We start from the raw sequence: 20,845 nt of genomic DNA, 5'->3' as shown, positions 1-20,845 counted from the left end.
TCACATTTTCCCCTTAGTGCCCTGCCTTCTTCCCCAGTAAAAATAGCCAGTCTTATCGATAACTTCGGGTTCATATCATGAAAATAACAGGCTGGAACTGTTATTGGGTTTTTATTTTTAATATTTAAATAGTCAAGTACATAGATGCGTTCTCAGGTGCAAGTGTGGAATGAGTAGACCAGCAGGGGCTTCCTTGCTCCTAACTTACTCTTTCCTATCACGCGTCCACAAGTGCAAATCACTTTCTAAACTTTTTGGGCGGTTTTTCCCCCCTCTCTTCCACCCCTGGAGTAGAGAGGGGCATCGAAACTCCCCCCTCCCACTACGTCTGTTTTGCAACCCAGCGCCTTCCTTTCGCAGCGGCTGAGAAGCGAAGCTGGAACAGGCCACATTCCTCCCGTCATGCTCGGCGGTGCTGTTGGCGCAGGAGGGCCTGGTGGGCGGGGTTCAAAGCGGAGGGCGGCAATTACCGCGGTTCAGGCTGGGGAAGAGGTCGCTAAGCGGAGCGGGATGGCGGAGGTCTGCGCAACTTCAGGGGAGCTCAGCCTAATGGACAAAGGCATCAAGAGGTGAGAGGCTGCAGGGAGGAAGAGGAAGCCTTGCACGGGGAGAATCTCTGAGCTTTTTCCAAATCCCGTCTCAGGTGTTGCTACTGCGTGGTTGCATCATTTTTGCACACTTAGTGGTGCTTCCCCTTGTCCTTCCCCGGGTGTCATGCAGAAGTGCTGGGGTAAATTTGGGGGCACAGCTCCACCTTTGGGGTTTTTTTTCCTCCTCGATCCCTTGACCATTTTAAAGTAGACTGGAAGATGACAAGCCTGAATTCTTAGCCAAATTTAGCTATTTAGTCTTAAATTATTTGAAGAAATTTAGAAGGGGTGCTCCACGGAATGTGTGGTCTTTTTATGTGGAAGAAAATGGCAAGTAAGTTGAGGCTATCCGGTGCAAAAATTTTTTAAAAAAAGACATTCCGTAATGTACAATTTAATTTACAGACTGCTACCATAAGGTCAGCTATCACAGAATTAGATTTCTTCACTTTGGTGGAGAAAAAATTATCAAAGCTGAAAGTCATGATATATCTTTATTAATTAATATATATTAAATATTAATTTAGATTACTGCAATGCACTGTACATGGGGCTGCCCTTGGAGACTACCTATAACTTCAATTGGTCCAGAATGCACAGTAATTGGGGCCCCTAGTTTGCTTTTGTAACACCTTTGTTTACGAGCTGCATTAACTTCCAATTTCTTTACAGGTGCAATTTACTTTACAAGTGGCCATCACTTGAAAGCCCTGTATGGAACAAGGCCAGGTTATCTGCAGGACTGCCTTTCTCTAAGAACAGCTGCTCATTCTATCGAGACAGCTAGGGTTGGCTTGCTCCTAGTCCTTTCCTTAAATTTTGCTATTTGATAGGAGTCATGCCTTTCCCAGGGCAGCCCTGTGGAACACTGCCTCTGAGGTTCAGCCTTCCTAACCCTCTGTAAAGCTTTGAACAGCTGGCTTTTCTTCCAAGCTCTAGGATAAGACTAGATGACTGCACCAAGAAGTTTGACTTTGCACAATTAAGTATCTTTAGTATTAAAATTATTATTCAGAGAATCATGAAAGTACTGGTGTACCTTGTATACAGTGTGGTTTTCATGAGCTTGAACACTTGTTACTTGTTATAAGTAGTCCTCGACTTATGACCACAAAACTCCCCTTTTTATGACTCTGCAATCCCTTAATTCAGGGTAGAATCACAGTGACTGGTTGGAGCCCTAGTTGGATGTCCTTCCTGACACAGTGTGGAGTTTGCATCAGATATAATTTTTTTGCACCTTAAAGAGAAAAATCTGCTGCTACCTAGGAGTGAACTCTCAATCTTCCAAGCCCAATTGAACCCAAATTTCTGTTGCTAAGCAAGATGGTTGTCAAGTGCAATTTAAGTGTTTGGCCCCATTTTCTGACCTTTCTTTCCCCAGCTGTTAAGTGAATCAATACCACTTTTAAGTTAGTAACATGATTATTAAGTAAATCTGGCTTCTCCATTGACTTTGTCAGAAGGTCGCAAAAGATGATCACATGATCCTGGGACACTGCAACCATCATAAATATGAGTCAGTTACCAAGCATCTGAATTTTGATCATGGGGATGCTGCTACGGTTGTAAATGTGAAAAACTGTCACAAGTCAGTTTTTCTAGTGCCATTGTAACTTTGGTCACTAAATGAACTTTTGTAAATCAAGGACTACATGTGCTTCAAAGTTTCTACATATTGTTAAAACCAATGTTTTGTCATATATTCTTCATTTGTAGTTTAGCAGAGCTGCCTTTAAGTTCAGAGCTTCACACACTCAACTTGCACTGTAACCAGATCTCCAGAATTGAAAGTCTTGATCACCTGTTGAACTTACAACATCTAAATCTCTCATCAAATCGTATACATTGGATTGAAGGGCTAAGCTGCCTTGCAAACCTGCGTACCTTAAATTTGGCTTGCAACTTGATAACAAAAGTTGAAGGTCAGTCCTTAGATCAAGCTTTGATATTGGATTAACATAAATTTCCTTCCATTTGTGGGAGGGAACTACAAAGCAATGTTTCCCAATCTTTGCAACTACCAGATGTGTTGACTTAAGGCCTAGAATTGCTTGGAATAGGCCAGGGGTCATCAACCTGCGGCTCTGGAGCCGCATGTGGCTCTGTCATCCCTCTCCTGTGGCTCCCTGTTGCCAGTCAGCACCACAATTTTGAGAGGAGCTTCCGGTTAGGAGCGGGAAAAGCACAGTGTGCCAAGAGGAGACTGCAAGGCAAGGGACAGGTTTTCCATTTGGCTCCACAATTGATAGGGCTTTCAGTTAGGACAGGTAGAGAGAAAAGGACACCACACTAGGAGGAGACTCTATGGTGGGGGAACTGGGCTTCTGGGCAGCTCCAGAATTGAATGGGGGGGTTTTCGGTTAGGACCTTTGTGGTTCTTTGAGTGTTCAAGGTTGCCGACCCCTTGGGATAGGCAATTCTAGGAAGTTCACACATCTTGAAATGACCATGACTGGGAAGCTCTGTGCAGAGTGGGGTTCTTAACTGTGGTCTGTAAATAAATTTCAGGGAATCTGTGTATGTGGATGGGGGGAAAATTGCAACTTTATTCACTGTTTTTTTCATTCAGTAATGTACGTCAGCAACAACCTGATTTATGATCTCCTGATTTCAAAAGATTGCACTTTAATAAAATTCATCTAAAATTATACCTTAGACTCTCAAAGGGATTCATGAAAGAAAAAGGTTCAGAATTTCTAGGATAGAGAAACCTTGCTAAAGGATTTTTGTTGAATCCTTTGCTGATACCAGTGCTGTCTCTCATACTGTTCTGAATGGCTTCTCAAGGTTCAAGACCCTAAGACAAAAGAATTAATAGTCCAGATTCCCCCTTCGCAGAGCTTCTCCAAGGGGAATGTCTAGACCAGTGTTTTGAAGATATGTTGACTTCACCTCACAGAATTCCCTCAGCATATTGGCTAGAGAATTCTGGGAATTGAACTCCATATAGAAACACTAATGCAATATGTAATAATACTTGTAGAAAAACTGGATCAGGCCTGTTTGAACTTTCCAAAGCTTGAAGATTTATTTATTAGGACAATCATTTTTACAGTAATAGCTGGAATTTATATTTCTGAAAGTGGAGAAATGGTAACTTTGTCTGCTTCTCCATAGAAACCTGGGAGGGTCAACCACAGAGTATTCTGAATATATTGAAATATATTTACCTTACCTAAAGCACTATGCCACATCATTTAATAATGGAGGCTGAAATAGAAATGGCTCTTAAGACCTGTCATATTCCCAATCCCTTTCCCCCCTTTAATTACAGTTCTTGAATGTTGGGGATTTATAGCATTTTTGTACACTTGACTCCTTAAAAGGATGCCTGTAGAGATTTAGCATTTTTAATGGCCTATGCTTATTTGACAGTAATGATTCAGCAATACTTTTTTATTGTATGTTGCCCAGAGTTACAAATCTGTGATATGAGCAGCTATTTAAATATGTATAAAAATATGCAGCACTCCTTGTGATAGGTGAGATAAGGGGACTCAAGATTAGACATGTAGTAAGGATTCATTTGCAGTAGGTGTGACTTTGCAATGATATCAGAAGTATACTGATGTTACAAGAAAACTGTTTATGCTGCAGTTTCTCCCTCCCTTCCTCCCCCTCGATTTTCCAATATGTTTTGAGTTCTTTGGCAGCCTAACGCCAAACCATCTATAACTGAATCAGAAGACTAAAATGGCTGTGCTGAGGTTCACAATTAAAAGTACACAATAAGATCAGGAATAAAAGAGATGAAGAGTTCAGGGAATCATACATAAACTTTGGCTTGACTACCAAGGCTAGCCTAAATGAATGGACCTTGGTAATTATCCTAAAGTTAACTTCTGATCCATTTATAAATGAAGAAGGAGTCAGCATGCTTAGCCAGGATTTGTAAAGGAACATAAAATAAAAAAGAAAAAGCTGTCAGAACAATAGCTCCTTAAGGCTTAAGCACAGAATTGCTGACTAATTGGATGTGGTGGTAGAATGCTCACAGAATGGCTAGAAGTCTTAAAAGAAGTATTTCAGACTTAAATATGTATGGGACTCACTTCTGATTGTTTGCCTATATAGTTGCTTTTGTTTAAAAAAACTTGTCTCTTCCCTAGGGCTGGAAAATCTATATAATTTAACTAAACTGAATTTATCTTACAACCGTATAGATGACCTTTCAGGTAAGATATTTGCAGCTCAATCTATTCAAACCCAAGCATGATTGACTTTGAAGAACTTATTTGGAAATCCATATGCGCAGAGCCTAACACAGTGACAGTCATAGGCTTCAAAATGATGGGCACAACCAGTTGATGAAAGCCTTACCTCTTTTTAGGTGCATGCAGTGCATTTGGTGCATAATTTAAAAAGAGTAGGATTAGGATTACCTGGATGCACTCACAATTTTGAGCCCAGGGATGTTGACATCACTGAATGCGTTTGCCGCATTGCAGTTTTGGAGGTCATTGGAACCTCAGCAGGACTAGCTTAATATGTTCTTGTGTCTGTAGCTATCAGCTTTACAAGGTATTCCAGGCAAGAAACACACCCTGATGTACTAGCTCTGCTTTATTGTACAGTGACATTAACAGAATCTTACAAGTCTGAGAGGACATTTCTTACTCCATTGGCTGTACAGTCCAGAAATTAGGTAGGTTGCCATATCCACATTCCTTCTGAAAGATAAGCTGCTTATCTGACTTGACTGGGCTGTGGCTCTTCCTGTCCCGAAGCCATTCCATATACTGTTACAGTGGCTGCAAATCCTAATGATGCCTGCTCTGTGATGATCTCATAATGCATTGGTAAATTGTCATTCTTGGTGCCTGAATCCATCTTGGATTAGTCTGTCACTTGTCTATTCCTCGGTTTTGCAAAACTTGCTTTGCAATTGTAATTGTTTTGTGGAGATAGGCACAATTGTTTTCCAAATAAATAAATAAATAAATTTGGAATACTTTACAAAACAAGGGGAACTTTTTTCCCTATTTTAATTGAACTGTGCTTAGATAAATGATTTTTGATGTTTCAACATTTATTATTGATTTGTACTTTTTACAGGACTCCTACAACTTCGAGGACCCAACTATAAAATTAATCACATTGAACTTCACAGCAACTGTGTAAATAACGTTAACCATTTACTTCAGTGCCTTAGTGGATTGCAATACTTGACTAACCTTACTTTGGAGAAAAATGGAAAAAGTAACCCCGTGTGTGCCAAAATAGGTAAAACTGCTGCAATTGTTCAGGTGGATAGGATAAAATCTAGTGCGAATGAAACTAATTTGGAAAAGCATTTGGAGGCTTTTCACAAAGCAGTTGTAAAGTAATTTCTTTTATTATCTAAAGGCTACAGAGAGATTCTCCTTCAGGCTTTACCTCAGCTGACTATCTTGGATGGGAAGAATATATTTGGTGAACCGATTAACTTAATAGAACCAAACTCATCTGATTTGAAGTGCTTGGAAGATCTCTTAAGCTGTTTAGTTTCATCCAGTTATACAGATGAAGAAGAGGTGCTGTAAATTAATATATTTTTGCTTTTATTTGAACTCTATAAAGTCTTTAAAGTTAGATTTCTTTTTTATGACTTAGAATTTTTAATTTCTTTTTAATAGACTTACAGTAATTTGCCAATAATAACACCACGTATTGATCAAGTATTAGCCCAGTTTCGCCAGAGAACAAAGAAATTACCTCGGACTACCACTAGCTCTTCCACTGAAATAATGTCATCTTCTGAGCCAGAAAAAATTAAATTTGATAATGACTCAAGGATAAAAAAACTAGAAGAACAGATCTCTCACCTCCTGCAAAAGGTAGTAACTTTTAATGTTTTTTTTTTAGTTTAGCTTGACAAATGTTTGTTGGTATATTTTCATTCCAATAAAAGCCAATATATGCAGCTCAGGGTTAAGTTGTATTTTTTATTGCATGGTGTCAATTTTGTTGAAAGATGTTGTATAGGTAGTGTTGTATAGGTATTCCTTTGTCTGGCATTCTGATTGTTTATACTTGTCTGAATAATGTTCTTAGCTCTTGTGGGAGATTGGGTTGTTACTTTGATAATGGAATACTTAGTGTTTGTTTTTTTAATGTATTTTTAATTTCTAACAACATATTTATTATCTTTTCCTGGATCAACAGAGGAAACAACAGCAAAAGTGAACAGACCAGATAAGAGTTCCTAACCAACATATTTGTTACAAGGGTTATGAAACAATATTTGTTTATTTTCAGGTTACTAATTCTTCAAAAACTGATGTGACTATGAAAGCCAAAAAAGAAACATATTTTACCTCAGAGAGTGGTAGTGAAAGTGGAAAAGAAAATAGAAAAGCTACTAAAAGGAGCAAGTTGCCTAATTATCGGAAAAGCACTTTATCAACCAAACTCCGTTCTCAAAGGGGCAAACTGTCAACCAGGTATGATATCTTAGTCTTAATTCAGTTATCAGACTTCATATTCACATGTAGTCTGTTACTCTTTCATGAAGATAAGTAATCTGCAGAATTGAATCTAACCTGGTTTTCATGAAAATAAGACTAATTAATGGTGGAGCTCATCTTTGATCCTTTCTATAAAAAAATTCTATTTTCTCTTCTGACTTGGATAACAAAGTTAAAACTCAAATGTAATTGCTGAAAATGAATCTTAAATTTTAGATTAATTTTATTTACTGTCCAAAAAACTAGTCCAGGAGAATATTTTTAGAAACTTTAGAAAGGATGGTTTTTTGCAGAAATTTACCTGTGGGATAATTTTATAGCTTTTAAAACCCTTCTAATTTACTAATTTACCCTAACCCTAACCCTTTAAATGATACCACTTGATATTCTGGCAAGCTTATATCCATGCCAGTATGCAAATTCAATTTTTGTTTCACTTTAGAGAACAAGAGAAAGATTTCATCAAGCCAAAATTTCAAGAATCCCACATCAAAGAGCAAGAAAGTTCAAGTCCAGTTTCAGAAATTGCAAGTTTGAAAATAGTGGGAGAAACACCGAAGAAATTGGGTGGGCCGAAAAGTCAAATGAAAAAACTAAATGTGGATACTGGTATTCAAGAAGAATTCACTTACAGGGTAGATATGTTTATTATTCTGAAGTGATATGTGCCTGAGAGATTTTCATTTTTGCTGTGTAGTATTGATATAAACTTTAAAATAAAATTGGAATAGCTTTTGTTGTAGTAGAAGCAGGGGACTTTTGATACATTACTAGTTTGCTTCAGAAAAAAAACATTTTCTTTTTCTTTAGGCACTGATTCAAGAACTAGATCAGGAGAGAGAGAAGCGATGGAAAGCTGAACAAGCTGAAAAGAAACTGAGTGAAAGCATTAAGCAGCTGCAGAATCAGGCCAAAGAAGAAAAAGATATTCAAAGCGTTGCTGTTTACACTACAGATAGGTGAGTATTAGTATCTAGCTATCTATAAATAATATATATTATACAAGATTATATCTTGTGGATATAATCAACTGATTAGCAAATCAGTTGAACTCACTGTATCTTTCAGATTACAGAGTTTCTTAAGTTCTAAAGTGACATTTCTTTTGGTATCTCTTTCAGTGAATTTGATGTGGATATTGCCTAGGTAAGAAATATCTTACCTAGATAAGAAAAGTGGCCTAGGAATGGCAGAGCAAGTTGATCCTGAGCCGTAGAACTTCAATGAGTTACTGTATTTTTCGGAGCATAAGATGCACTCCCCCCACAAAAAAAAGTGGATGGAAATGTCTTATGCACCGAATGTTGCCGAAGCCCCACCCACCCGGTGGCCCCTACCCGTTGGCTGTTTTTGGCCTCAGCACGTTGCGTTTTCTGCCTCTGCATGCTCCATTTTAGACCCATTCCAGGCTGCGGGGATCTCCACAGCACATCGCTGCTGATCGCCATCTTCGTGCATCACGTTTTTGGCCTCTGCGTGTCGTGGTTTTGGCCTCTACACGTCGCATTTTTGGCCGGTTCCAGATGGTGGGGATCGGCACCCTAACCCATTCAATACCAATGGATGCTGGTAGGCAGAGGCAGAAATTTTTTTTCTTATTTTCCTCCCCCAAAACTAATGTGCTTCTTATACTCCAGAGCATCTTATACTCTGAAAAATAAGATACTTGATTTGAAACTAACTTCCTGCAATTTGATCTTGCAGGGTTGGTAGGGAATAGTCCAGGTATCTTCGATTAAACCTATGTAATATATCAAGACCCTGGAACTGCCCTTACACTATAGTAATGCCTATCCTCTGGAATGAGGTTCTCTCCGACATCTGGATGGCCCATGCTCTGCTGTTATTTCAAAGCATTATGAAGCTATGGCTCTTCACTCAGATCTCTGTTTCCATCCAATCTGTCATTCCTGCCATCTTTTCCTTTCTTCTTCCTTTTATTAGTTTTATCACAATTTATTTGTTTTGATTGTTATGAGCTATCCAAAGTCATTGGGAGTTGGGCAGCATAGAAGTTATTAGTAATAGTAATAGTAGTAGTAGTAGTAGTAGTAGTAGTAGTACGGCCTTTTGTATGAGAAATATGGGAGTTGTAGTTGTAGTCCTGACACATCTAGAGGATACTAACTGCTTGTATATCCTAAACTGTAAACACTAGACAAGGAAGATGTATGTCCAAATCATGATTGTCCAACCTTTTGGCTTTGCCTGGGGTGCATTGAGTGAACAGAATTATTTGGGATCGCATATAAAATATATCCCCAGGCTCAAGGTGTACTCATCCTTCCATCCTTCCAGGGTTGGTAAAATGAGGATCCAGGTTATTGGGGGCAATATGCTGACTCTGATTAGAGAGGCTGTAAAGCACTATGAAGCGATATATAAATCTAAGTGCTATTGCTATAAATAACAAATTTTATTTTTTATATTTTTTATTATCTTGTGGGGTACTTTACTAGCTGTCCAAGGCCATAGGTAGCCTGAGGGCCATGGATTGGATACACCTATTGTAAACTGTGATTCTCCTGCATTTATTTAATCAAGAACAGTTCAGTTCAGATTTGTCTTGACCAGAATAATTGTTCTGACATCTCTTCATTTGCTCAGTCGGAAGTTTAAATAACAGTTTGAAGTAAAATAATGAAGTTGTGGTAGGGAAAATAGGAAGAAAATGTGTTGGATATGTTCATCACCATGAGTTATTCCTAAAAATAATGAAGTAAGGTATAGATAAGTAAATAAATACACCATCCACATATATATCTCTTAGGCTAAGGGAGCTGATTTTGAGAGAACGAAATGCAAAGACAAGACTTCAGATTGATATTCAGCAACTGAAAGAAGAAGCTGAAAAACTTGGTAAGGAGCTCGAGCGGTCCAAACAAAAAGAAGAGGATCAGCAAAAGGCTCTCCAGACTTTAGAAGAAGCTCTCTCCAAGCTGGAGTCACAAAAAGCCCAGCAGCAAGCTTCAGAGGTAGAATTGTTGGTTCTGAATATAACAAAAGATTGTGTTAATATTGCAGTTAAAAATTTCTTCGTTTTTTGAATTTTTTTTTAATATGACCAGAACTTTACTTGATATATAAAGAATAGCTCTGTTCTTCCTTGTATATGGTCAAATGAATTGCATATACTGATTTTTGGAGCATGTTTTAAGAGAAGTTCATCAGAATGTTAAGAGTCAGTGATGTTTGTCTTTTGATATTGGATCAAAATAGCTCTGCTGATTCAGTCCAAAAACTTTAAATTATTGCTTCCATACTGGCCAAGAGTAACTGTATAATGCTTGTGTATTGTGCTTTATACTGAAACCAGGTAATAATTTGCGAAAATTTAAAAAAAAACACCTAACATTTGTTAATAGTACCATGGGAAAACTTGCTACTGCTCAAGAATATCTGCTTGTGCTATCAAGCTTTGAAATTGTGATAGTTTCTCTTGCTGTTATTTCAAACACTACAGATGAAAAGGATTCAAACTGCGGAACTTAAAGCATCAGCAGCCGAGAGAGAAGTACAATTACTTCGAATATCTCTTCAGCAACAAAAAGAAAAGTTGGAACAAGTCCATGAACTCCTAACACTAAGAGAGCAGGAACACAGGTACATGTTTCCTAATAATCCAGCAAAGATATGTAGCATTGTAGAGTACGTGAGGAACAGCTCATTTTAAAATTTTGAAACTTTGAATAAACACCTAATTTTTAAAATGTTGCTAAACTTTTTCAAGTTTTAAACATCAGATTTCTTTATTGAATAAATCCTGACTAGTTTAGCCTTTCTACGAACCTTTTGTAGAATAGATTATTATGTGGCAGTTCCAAATCAAATTTTGTAAAAATCAACAATCCAAAAATTATATACAATATAAATTTAAACTGAATAATCATCAATGTCTCAGAAAATGAAGAAGGGATCAACTTGGTCATTTTAGGATAGAACTTTGTATGTAAGACTGTCTTAATTTCACTTGCACTCATAATGACTTGATTGTGTATCTTTTTTTAAAAAAATAGCTTGTGATTCCTGATGACTTTGGGAGAAACTACCAGAAATCCTCCAGAAGCTGTCAGCTAATAATTATTTTTAACATGATAGAACTGGGACATTTATTTCAATATATTCAGTGCTCATATTTTATTCTTTTTAATTACTTACTTTACTTACTTGCCTACTTACTTATTAAATTGTTATGCATCCCATCACCCCATAAAGTGACTCTGGGCAGTTTACAAATTGTTATTTCCTGCATTTATTGCTTTTACAAATAACTCAAAATGATGAAAATGTCCAACACACCTTCATCTTCCTATTCTCCCCACAACCACCCTGTGAGGTGGGTTTGGCTGAGAAAGAGAGCTGGCCCAAAGTCACCCAGCTGGCTGTTATGGCTAAGAACGTGAGCTCATGAAGTGCTTTATAGCCCAATGCCTTAATCACTAGACCAAACTGATTCTCCTATTAACTGTAACGAGTTGAGTGAATAGTGGGTTAATTATATTTTTGTTTTATACTGGTCTAGCTTTTATAATGGTGTTTTTTTTTTGGTTCTACCTACTTTGTAGAACTCAGTTCCCATCATGCCAGCCAAAAACATATGTGCCCTTCTGTTTTAAAGGCTGGCATGTAAACTTGAAAGATGACCGAAAGTCCTTATGGCAGAAATGGTGGTTCTATAATGGAATTGTAATCCATCCAATTGAAATTTTTATGAAATCCTGGACTGTACTTTGTGCCTCCACATTAAATATAGTGTTCTTAGAAATACAGAATTTTGCTTATGAGAAGCAATTTCTGTTGATCTTAATGTAGAGCTGTGGTGGCGCAGTGGTTAGAGTGCAGTACTGGAGGCTACTTCTGCTGCCTGCCGGCTGCCTGCAGTTTGGCAGTTTGAATCTCACTAGGCTCAAGGTTGACTCAGTCTTCCATCCTTCGGAGGACCCAAATTGTTGAGGCAATATGCTGATACTCTAAACCGCTTAGAGAAGGTTATAAAGCACTGTAAAGTGGTATATAAGTCTAAGTGCTTTTGCTATTCTGTCTTATTGTTCCAGAAAAGAAATGGAAACCAAAGTTACATTAAATGGCTCAGAATTTCAAGAAGCTCTGTCAAAAGAAGTAGCCAGAGAAGAACAGAGACATAAGGACCATATTAAAGAACTACAGGAAAAACGTCATCTATTAAACCAGAAATATAAGGATCTAGAGGATGAGTTCCGTGTAGCCTTAACTATAGAAGCCAAAAGATTTTCAGAGGTAGGAAGAGGAAAATATATGGGAAAAAAAATCATAGGAGTTATTTTGCTTTTCAATTTAGGTAGATACTGAAATGATTTAACTACATTGAAAACATGTAAGATTGAGGTCGGTGATTCTGTTTCTGAAAATTGTGTTTTATTTAAAAGATTTCAAAACCTAAAGTCCATACTAATAAGTTGCCAATATTATCACCAATTGTGCAGATGTTAAAATGGCATTTGTACAAGTTTTATATAATAAAGCTGCATCTTTTTCAACAACCTTTGTCGAAAAGATTAAGAGGTGCTTAGAATGTTCTCCTCTTGAAGGATCTCCCTTAACTGAGATCAAAAAAAATGTTTTTCAGTGTTCACTGTGCAGGTGAAGGATGAAAATAAAGTGATACAAGCTATGTATTCTTCTCCTTTGGGTTCCTTTTCTACATCCCAGGTTTATAGTTCTAGGTAGAACAAATGCATGTGTACATCATAATAATTCAAGTGTATGAAATTAAGTCTCACTAAAATTCAAAACAACTTTGCTATTGGATTCAGTTATTCTTCAAATGTCCTTCAGTTTTATAAAGCTCTTAGCTTCATCCTTCTCATTCTTAATAATGCTTCTTAGAAACTTGGATAAATCATTGAGGATCTAGCTATGAAGAAATAGTATAACCATTGAAAAACCTTCCTGTAAATCAGTGGAATTATTTTCTTTGGAACACCTTGGCAAATGTATACTGACTGCTTGGTCACCTCAGTTCAAAAAAGTATTATTACTGGGATAATAATTTCTGAATAGTATTTTCTCAAAAATAGAACAAAACAAGCAAACGCCCCAGCTATTTAGAAGAAAAACTTTATTCGGTTATAAGAAAATAAACTTTTCCATGTAACTTTAAAGCAGTGTATTTTTCAAAGAAATATATTGCAAGTAAAAATTTAAAATACAATCAGTCTGATTTGTTTAAATGTGTCTTATTCTGATACGTTTTAAATTAATAGATGGCCTGAATTGTTCTTTCATGGTGCAAGTTAATATTGCATAGTGAATGCATTTTTAAATTGAACTGTCATTCATTAAAATGTTATGCTGAAGACCTTATTTGACTTTTTTTTTTTGCTAAAATAGGTTAAAGAAGGCTTTGATAGACTTACTGCTGAGCTGGCAGAGCATAAACAAGTTCTTCTCCAGTCTCAGCAAAAGGAAAAGCAATCTGCTAGTTTGATCCATGAGCTGACATCTGTGGCGAAAGAACAAAAAGATAAAATCACAGAATTAATCAAATCAAAGCAAGACATAGTATACAACTTGAAAGTATGGCTTTTTAGATGTATCTGTTATATATTGTGTTCTATAATTGTATTTTGTGATGAATCAGAAACACTTTAATAACAATAACAAAACATCTTATGATGCTGTACTTTAGATTTGAATCCAGCTCAATGCAATGAAAGCTTTTTGTATGATCAATGAGTAAGTAGTGATGCTAACAAGTTTATGGAGATAGTTTTATCTGAAGTAACTAAGAAAAATTCATAATCCAACCATTGTCATTTGCCTGTAGCAAAAAAATATGGTTTCTTATTATGTGGTAGTTGAGCCACAAGAAAATTAAAATTTACATGCTTCTTGTTCTCTCATCTTCATCTTATCTCATCATTCATTATCATGAACTGGTGATGAAAAGCTTTTCCATCATGAGACATATTTTTGTGAATGGAGCACAGACAGTTGAGACAACATGTAGTTTCTGTCCTGAAAGCAGGTGCAGAAGAGAAAAGAAGTAAAGAGTGTGTATCTGGCAGAAATGTCTAATTAATAAAGATGAATCTATTGCCCGAATGGAGAAGAATAGAGTAGGGTAAGGTGGTGGTGTATGTTTAAAAGCTTAGGAAATACTTACTTTTCAACCTGGTCAGAAAAAGGTAGCTTTGACCTACATGAAGATGCGTTCCAATGGTGAAAACTGGAAGCTTATAGTTTGCTATCATTTTTTCAATAGTTGCAGAACTGTGTTTTCTGGTCCTGCTTGAACTAGATTCCTATTTCCACTTTAAACGGCAATAGACAATGCACCTGACATAGAAGATAGTAGCCCATGTTTTGGCTTGTTAACTTAACTATCTTAATTTTTTTTTATTCTTTAGGATTTCTTTTTATCCTCCATTAGCTTTTCAGCACTTCATTGCCCTTGATTAAATGCTTCAACGAGTTACTTACTTTTCTGAATCTTCTACAATTAAGGTCAGAGGAGTTCAAGATGCAATAGATGTTCCCCTTCAGTGACATTAGGTTCGCTTAGAAGTCACAACTAGAGGTCTTACTACTGTCACCAAGAAGTGATTATAAATATGCTGTGATATGTGAATATGTTTGTTTTTAAATATCAAAAGTTGCTTTAAAGTTGTTGGTTTCTATTTATTTATTTTTTTGTACTTTTATGTAAAGAGTCGGATACAAACTCTTGAAAATATGGTAGAGGAAGATCAGCAAAAGACTATTCAACTTGAGCTTCTTAAGCAGGAAAAGACAAAACTTATCTCACAAGTAACAGCTCAAGGCTCTGTAATTGATGGATTAAAAGCAGAAAGAAAAATATGGGGAGAGGAGCTGGCACAGCAAGGTAACTATTCAGTCTTTTATCCTTTATCTATCCCCTGTTAGAACCAACCAGTTTATCATTATGTGCCTAATCCCCTGTGAAAGCCACAAAACTAAAGTCTAATACTATACATAGATGATTTCATATCCCTGCCTTCCTGAAAGATCACCAAAGCAGAGAGAAGGCAACATGTTCCTCTTACATTTGCCAGGGAAAAAAATCATCTCAACAATCTGGCTTGGTGAACTGCTTTGAGAAACAAAAATTGTGTGAATATGGGATCAAAATACAAGATGATGTGTACCTCAGTTGTACAGCATGTACACCTATTTTAGGGATAATTTCTCTTGTGCTGTTATGTTTGCAGTGCTCCACAGGGTTAAAATAGACTTCTCCAAGATGCATCTTCACACCAGAAGGAGGAAACTCTGTAAACTGAGTGGCTTCTATTTTTTAAATATCTCTAAGGCAGGTTTCTCATCCTTAGTAACTTTAAGATGTGTGGACTTTAACTCCAAGAATTCCCTGCTCAGCATATTGGCCGAGGAATTCTGGGAGCTGAAATCTATACATCTTAAAGTTTTTGAGGTTGAGAAACACTGGTCTAAAGGGAACATTTAGAAATACCATGATTCCCTAGATACTGCTTTCCAGGCCATTATTTGAAATACGAGATAGTTCTTTTGACAAGACTTGGATGTGTTTTGTCTCTGTCCAGCATAGGTTGGCATAAATCAGGGCTGTCAAACTTGCAGTCCGCGGCCCAGATATGTCACACGCTGGCCACGCCTATACCTGGTTTAGCAAAGGGGAAAAGTCGTGATATATCATGTGATATATGATGCCGCTGCCATGATGCCGCAAGTTTGATACCCCTGGCATAAATAGTAACATTTGCTCCTCTTCAAATCCCAAAACAGCTTACAGAAAATGAAGTAAATGACCTCAATAGCAATTAGTTTCCTAGGTGCTGACACACTAGGGAAAATAATGCTAGCAACAATTATCATCCACTGCAGGAGGAGATCCGTAATATCAACTGCAGTGTCTAAGAAAGTGGCTGTTTTGTTTTAGTAACTCTGGGGAGGGTTAGATAGACCTGAACCCAAAAAGTCAGAGAAGAATCTAATTACCTGTCTACTATTTTCACGAATAAAAATGGGAATGCTAAATTTTTATTTTTCTGTAGGATCAAATCTGGGTCAGAGATTTAATCTTCTGAGCTTTTGGACTTGTGCTAGAGCCCATCTTCAGGCCACGTCTCTCTAACAGAATGTCTCTCACACACATTCTTCTAGAGAGATGTTCCCTGAAGATGGGCTTCAGCATGAGTCTGAAAATTAAGAAGACTAAGTCTCTGGTCCCAGTGACCAACCAGATTGTATCTGCAACATTATCCACGTATATTTTCCTTCATTAGTTTTGGATTTCTGATAGCTTATGAGGCGTATATGTAGACTTCTAGTTGTTTTCAGCCTGAAGTCCAGTTATGTTTACATTTCTAAGCAGATTGATTACTGTAAAAGCAGAAGGGCAGGCCACAACCTGAATAATAAATGAATCCGATCCTTAAAACCAAGCTGTAGATCAGCAATGATCCCTCCTCCATGAACTTTCTTATATATTTTCAGTGTTTACTACACCACAAGCATTATGTTTTTGTTTTTCTCAGGAGCTTCTCTTGCTCAAGACCGGGGAAAATTGGAAGCCAAAATAGAAGTTCTAACTAGTGAGACTGAAGCTTTGAAAAAACAAAATGAATCTCTCAATGATGCTTTGCAGATTAAGGCTAAAATTGTGGAAGATCAAACCGAAACCATTAGAAAGCTAAAAGAAGTAAGGTGTTCTTTCTTTTTTTTGTAGCTGTCGTAAATAACAGTTTAGACTAGATCAAATTTCAGTTTAAGCCTTGATTATTGAATGAGACACGGTTGGTTCCCAACATGCTAATCCAAAATGAAATCAATCAGTGCACTGTGTGAACCCTGACAATTCTAAAGCAGGGCTATAGATACAACAGAGATTTATGCTTTTATTTTGGGGCATTGGAAAGCTGCAATTGTCATGATGGTATAGCTTCATGAATAGATTGAATACTGTTTTTATTTTTTATTTGCTATCTTTCTGCTGTGTATTGTCCATTGTTACAGAAGGAAATTGGTGTAGATACCAACACTTTTTTACAGTTTGGTACCAATATCAACCTTATATTGTTTTAATTCACAGTGGTAATTAGCTTTAGTGTCTTTTATTTTATTTTTATTTTTACTTTAATTATGAAAGCTGCCCAGCCATTAGATGAAAAAAGACAGCAATATAAAATAAATAAATGCTGTAGAAAATAATAAATAGAAAAGTCTTTATAAGTAATGTTTGGAGTCAATCAAATCATGATTAAAAATAGTTTTGCTGAGTGCAAGGATAAGTATTAAATAGAAAAAGTAGTTTAAGGATTTAGGTTGGATTGAATCTCATGAATTTTGTGAGGTGGTGTTGGTAATTTTTCCTGTTTGTTATTCCTTTTCAAAATGGAGAGAATTATGTAAGTTATGTGATGAGTAAGAAATTTTAAATTCATTTCACTCTAAATGTATGATTAAAGCATTTTACTTTGAAGGCCTCACAGAACCGAGATGAGCAAATAAGAAAGCTTCATGAAGACAATATTGAAATACAGAAGAGACTTCAAGTACAACTACAGGAAAAAGATACACAGTTAGATAATTTACTGGAAAAATTAGAAAGGCAAAATGAGAGAAAAGAAGAACTGAAGCATCAATTGCAAGAAAAGGATGTTGAGCTCAATGACATCAAAGAATCTTATAGGTGCTTAAAACCAATATCATCTTCTACACACATTGAAATATTATGGATCATATTCATTCATGATGGGAAGAGGAAATAAGGTTAAACTATAAGTCCCTGTTCCCATTTATAATCCTTGAGATTGGCTGGTGGAAAGCCTGTTTTAAAATTAATAAATAAAGTAGGATTTTTCATGGACTAAAGGCAATCTCCAAAGCCACTTAGAACATATTTATTATATTTCAGTGTGATGAATAAAAAATGGCAAGATAAAGGAGGATTACTGAGCAAGTTGGAAGCACAAGTTAAACAAATGAAAGAAAACTTTGATATCAGGGAGCAGCAGCTGAGAGAGGAAAGAGATAAAAGTCTTCAAGCTCAGAAGTAAGTATTTCGATAAGGTCAACACACAATGTTAAGGTAACATTTTAGCTTATTAAACCACAGATGAATGAAGAAGCATGCTCATAGGTCATTTTATCTGTATACTAATTAGCCAAAAAAAAATCAAGTTTAGTCACAAACTGTATAGTTTATTTTATTCAACTTAAGAAGCTAGCCTGTTGGCTTAGTTACTTTGGCCAAAACATTATTTCTAGTTTATAGAAGGGGTATTTTGCGGCTTGTCTCTGTTTCAATAAGAAAGTCAGAAATGTCTCTCTTATATGTTGTATGCAATTTCTTCACATGATGGTTTAATAAACTAGAGCCTTTGTTTTATATGTGAATGAACTGATTGTGTATGCTTTTCTGCTTGTGTTAAAGTGTCTTTTATGCCATACACTTAACATTCAGAACTCATTAGATCTCATATGCAATTTTAGAGAAAGGAATTGTTTGTAGTGTAATTAATGAAGACTGCAACCAAACTTTGGTTTGCTGTCTGTTTTTATATTTTTTGAAGTAGATTTTCAAAGGATCAGATTAAATTAGGAAGCAGTTTTTGAGCACAGCTTTTGTATATTCTCTAGGAACGGTTACTTAGCTAGAGTTGCACCTTTATAGAAATAAGTCACCTATTAGTATACTTCTGTTCCTGCTATTATCTTTGAAGAAACAGCTTGACAAAGCAGTTTCTGTATTTCTCACCCCTTTTTCTTTAAAAGAACAAATATGTGTTATTCTTTTTTATCAGCTTTCATTTTTCTCTTTTAATGTGATTTTAAATAATATGGATTTAAAAATGGCATTTTTAAACAGTCTTGAGAAAATGTTAATACTGTAGTATATGTTCTCTAGATTTAAAGACAGATATATATATATATACTTAGAATTATCTTTTATTGTAGGAAAGAAGTTTATATGTTACAGCATGTGTATTTTCTTTTCTGTACCTTCCCAAATATTTCAAAAAGCCTTTATGTGAAGACACCTGGGTTGCACTAGGGTGGAGGACAATGTAATTTTTTGCTTTCTGATACATAGGCATCATTGGATTTCACTTAATAGATACAAACAATACCAACAGTAGAAAATTATGATGGGATAGAGGAAATTTAAGAATGTATCTTGTTTAGGACTATGATGGAAAAACTGCATTCTATGGATGATGCTTTCCGAAGACAACATGAATCAACTATTGCAGCACATCAAGTAGAACTGCTACAGCTAGCAAATGAAAAGCAGAAACAAGTTGCGGCAGCCAATGAAAAGGTGACTGTGCTAAGCAGTAGAAATCAGTTATATGTTAATTAAATGAGTTTGCTGGCAAAAGTGATCAAATGGTTAGATGTTGACTAGGAAAAGCAAAAAAGTGCATGTGCAACCCCGCTTGTACAAATGGAGCTGCAAGTGAACACACCTGCCATTCGCACTGAGCCATTCCCCCCCCCCCCCCAAGCCAGAAAGGTTAGGGAATGGCTGCTTTACAGGCCTAAAAAGACTGGGAATGGGAAGACTGTTTGCAAAGTTACTTTTTCATCACTGTTGTTGCTACGAATGATCACTGCAAGGGCCAGTCAGTTGGCAAATGAGGATTACTTGTATGTGGTCTCTAGAAAACACACTGTTGGCAATTCTATACTTTTCTGCCTCTATGGTATAACTTCAACTGGTTTCAGACCCAGGTTTATTGATAGATAATAACTTTATCAACATTATTTATTTCAGGCGTACCAGGTTGAAGAAGAAATGCGTCAGTTACTACAAGAAACTGCAAAAAATAAAAAGACTATGGAAGAAAAAATAAAATGGCTAACAGTTGCTTTGAGTGATATTCAACAAGGACTCTGACATACATCTATAGCACACTTGGCATTTGTAACTATCATTAAAGATTGTTTGATGCAGGGGTGGGTTTCACTTACCTTTGCTACCAGTTCGCTTGCACGCACTCACTTTGCTCGCATGTGTGCCACATCTGCACATGTGCAGACCATATTTGATGACGTCTAGGCGGGTGGGCAGAGTCTCCCGCCGCCACCACTACCGGTTTGCCCAAACCGGGGCAAATTGGTAGCAATCCACCACTGGTTTGATAATAGGAAATGCTGCCTGTTGCCATAAGTTCTATTTGTACTTTATGTTAATATTTTCAGAATAAAAAATTCCTTTTGTTAAACTAACAGTGACCTCCTAAAATTTCCATTAAAAATTCACTCCATTAAACATGGAAGAAGTTTCATTCCATTAAAACTAAACAGTATAATATTTTAGAATTAGGAGATTGGAGGTGATTAAAAGGACTGAATTTTATTCCTTAAAGGCTATTTAGCCTTAAAAATGGCAATATTGCATCAAAGGGATCTAGTATTACAATCCAATATTTGATTGATTATTCTAAAATTGGTTTTATGAAAATCATTGGAACTATTGTCAACAAGCTCAAAGAGCAAAGGTTGGCAACCCCTGAAACTAAAATGCCCAGAGTAGCTATGCAAGTGAGATGGGTGGTCTCTAAATTTGATATATAAATAACTAAAATAAAGTGGAAAAAAATCTACTTTTATCTATCATTGTTGCTATTTTATAATTCTAAGAGGATGAAATAGTTCTTTTTTACTATATTTTTGAATAGAAATTGTACGTATAAATCTGAGATTTTGAAATATCTGTAAGGTAAACTATGAATTTTGATTTCTTTTTTTACAACTTTTATAGTTTTATTGCCTATCCTTTCCCTACTTGAAAGGATTATTCAGTTCAGGTACCTTTGCCAT

General features: G+C 36.3%; 2 protein-coding genes across 4 annotated transcripts in view; both read left to right on the top strand.

The window, feature by feature from the left end:
• The window catches only part of CA13 (carbonic anhydrase 13), a 214,396-nt gene that overhangs the window by 148,849 nt on the left and 44,702 nt on the right, over positions 1-20,845 (top strand). The window lies entirely within an intron of this gene.
• Positions 453-19,975, top strand: LRRCC1 (leucine rich repeat and coiled-coil centrosomal protein 1). 3 transcript variants are annotated; one of them, XM_058178837.1, is made up of 19 exons: positions 453-569; positions 2,310-2,515; positions 4,703-4,768; positions 5,649-5,816; positions 5,940-6,106; positions 6,209-6,409; positions 6,831-7,015; positions 7,482-7,674; positions 7,850-7,998; positions 9,810-10,014; positions 10,503-10,642; positions 12,094-12,295; positions 13,409-13,594; positions 14,729-14,903; positions 16,555-16,718; positions 17,500-17,708; positions 17,934-18,071; positions 19,205-19,340; positions 19,797-19,975. In XM_058178837.1, the coding sequence occupies exons 1-19, from the start codon at positions 511-513 to the stop codon at positions 19,917-19,919; spliced, it is 3,072 nt and encodes a 1,023-aa protein (XP_058034820.1). In that variant the 5' UTR covers positions 453-510; the 3' UTR covers positions 19,920-19,975. The 3 variants fall into 3 exon arrangements, 2 of the variants coding, with proteins under 2 accessions (XP_058034820.1, XP_058034822.1); XM_058178839.1 differs by lacking the exon at positions 4,703-4,768; XR_009154681.1 differs by lacking the exons at positions 17,500-17,708; positions 19,797-19,975.

Source organism: Ahaetulla prasina, chromosome 3, assembly GCF_028640845.1.
Source record: "Ahaetulla prasina isolate Xishuangbanna chromosome 3, ASM2864084v1, whole genome shotgun sequence".
Taxonomy (NCBI): domain Eukaryota; kingdom Metazoa; phylum Chordata; class Lepidosauria; order Squamata; family Colubridae; genus Ahaetulla; species Ahaetulla prasina.
This window is presented reverse-complemented; position numbering and strand designations above follow the sequence as displayed.

Coding starts and splice junctions, on each gene's coding strand:
- LRRCC1 (XM_058178837.1), top strand. CDS start 511: ATGGCGGAGGTCTGCGCAACTTCAGGGGAGCTCAGCCTAATGGACAAA. Junction 7,999..9,809: donor GCTGTTTACACTACAGATAG/GTGAGTATTAGT, acceptor TATATCTCTTAG/GCTAAGGGAGCTGATTTTGA. Junction 14,904..16,554: donor AGAGGAGCTGGCACAGCAAG/GTAACTATTCAG, acceptor TGTTTTTCTCAG/GAGCTTCTCTTGCTCAAGAC.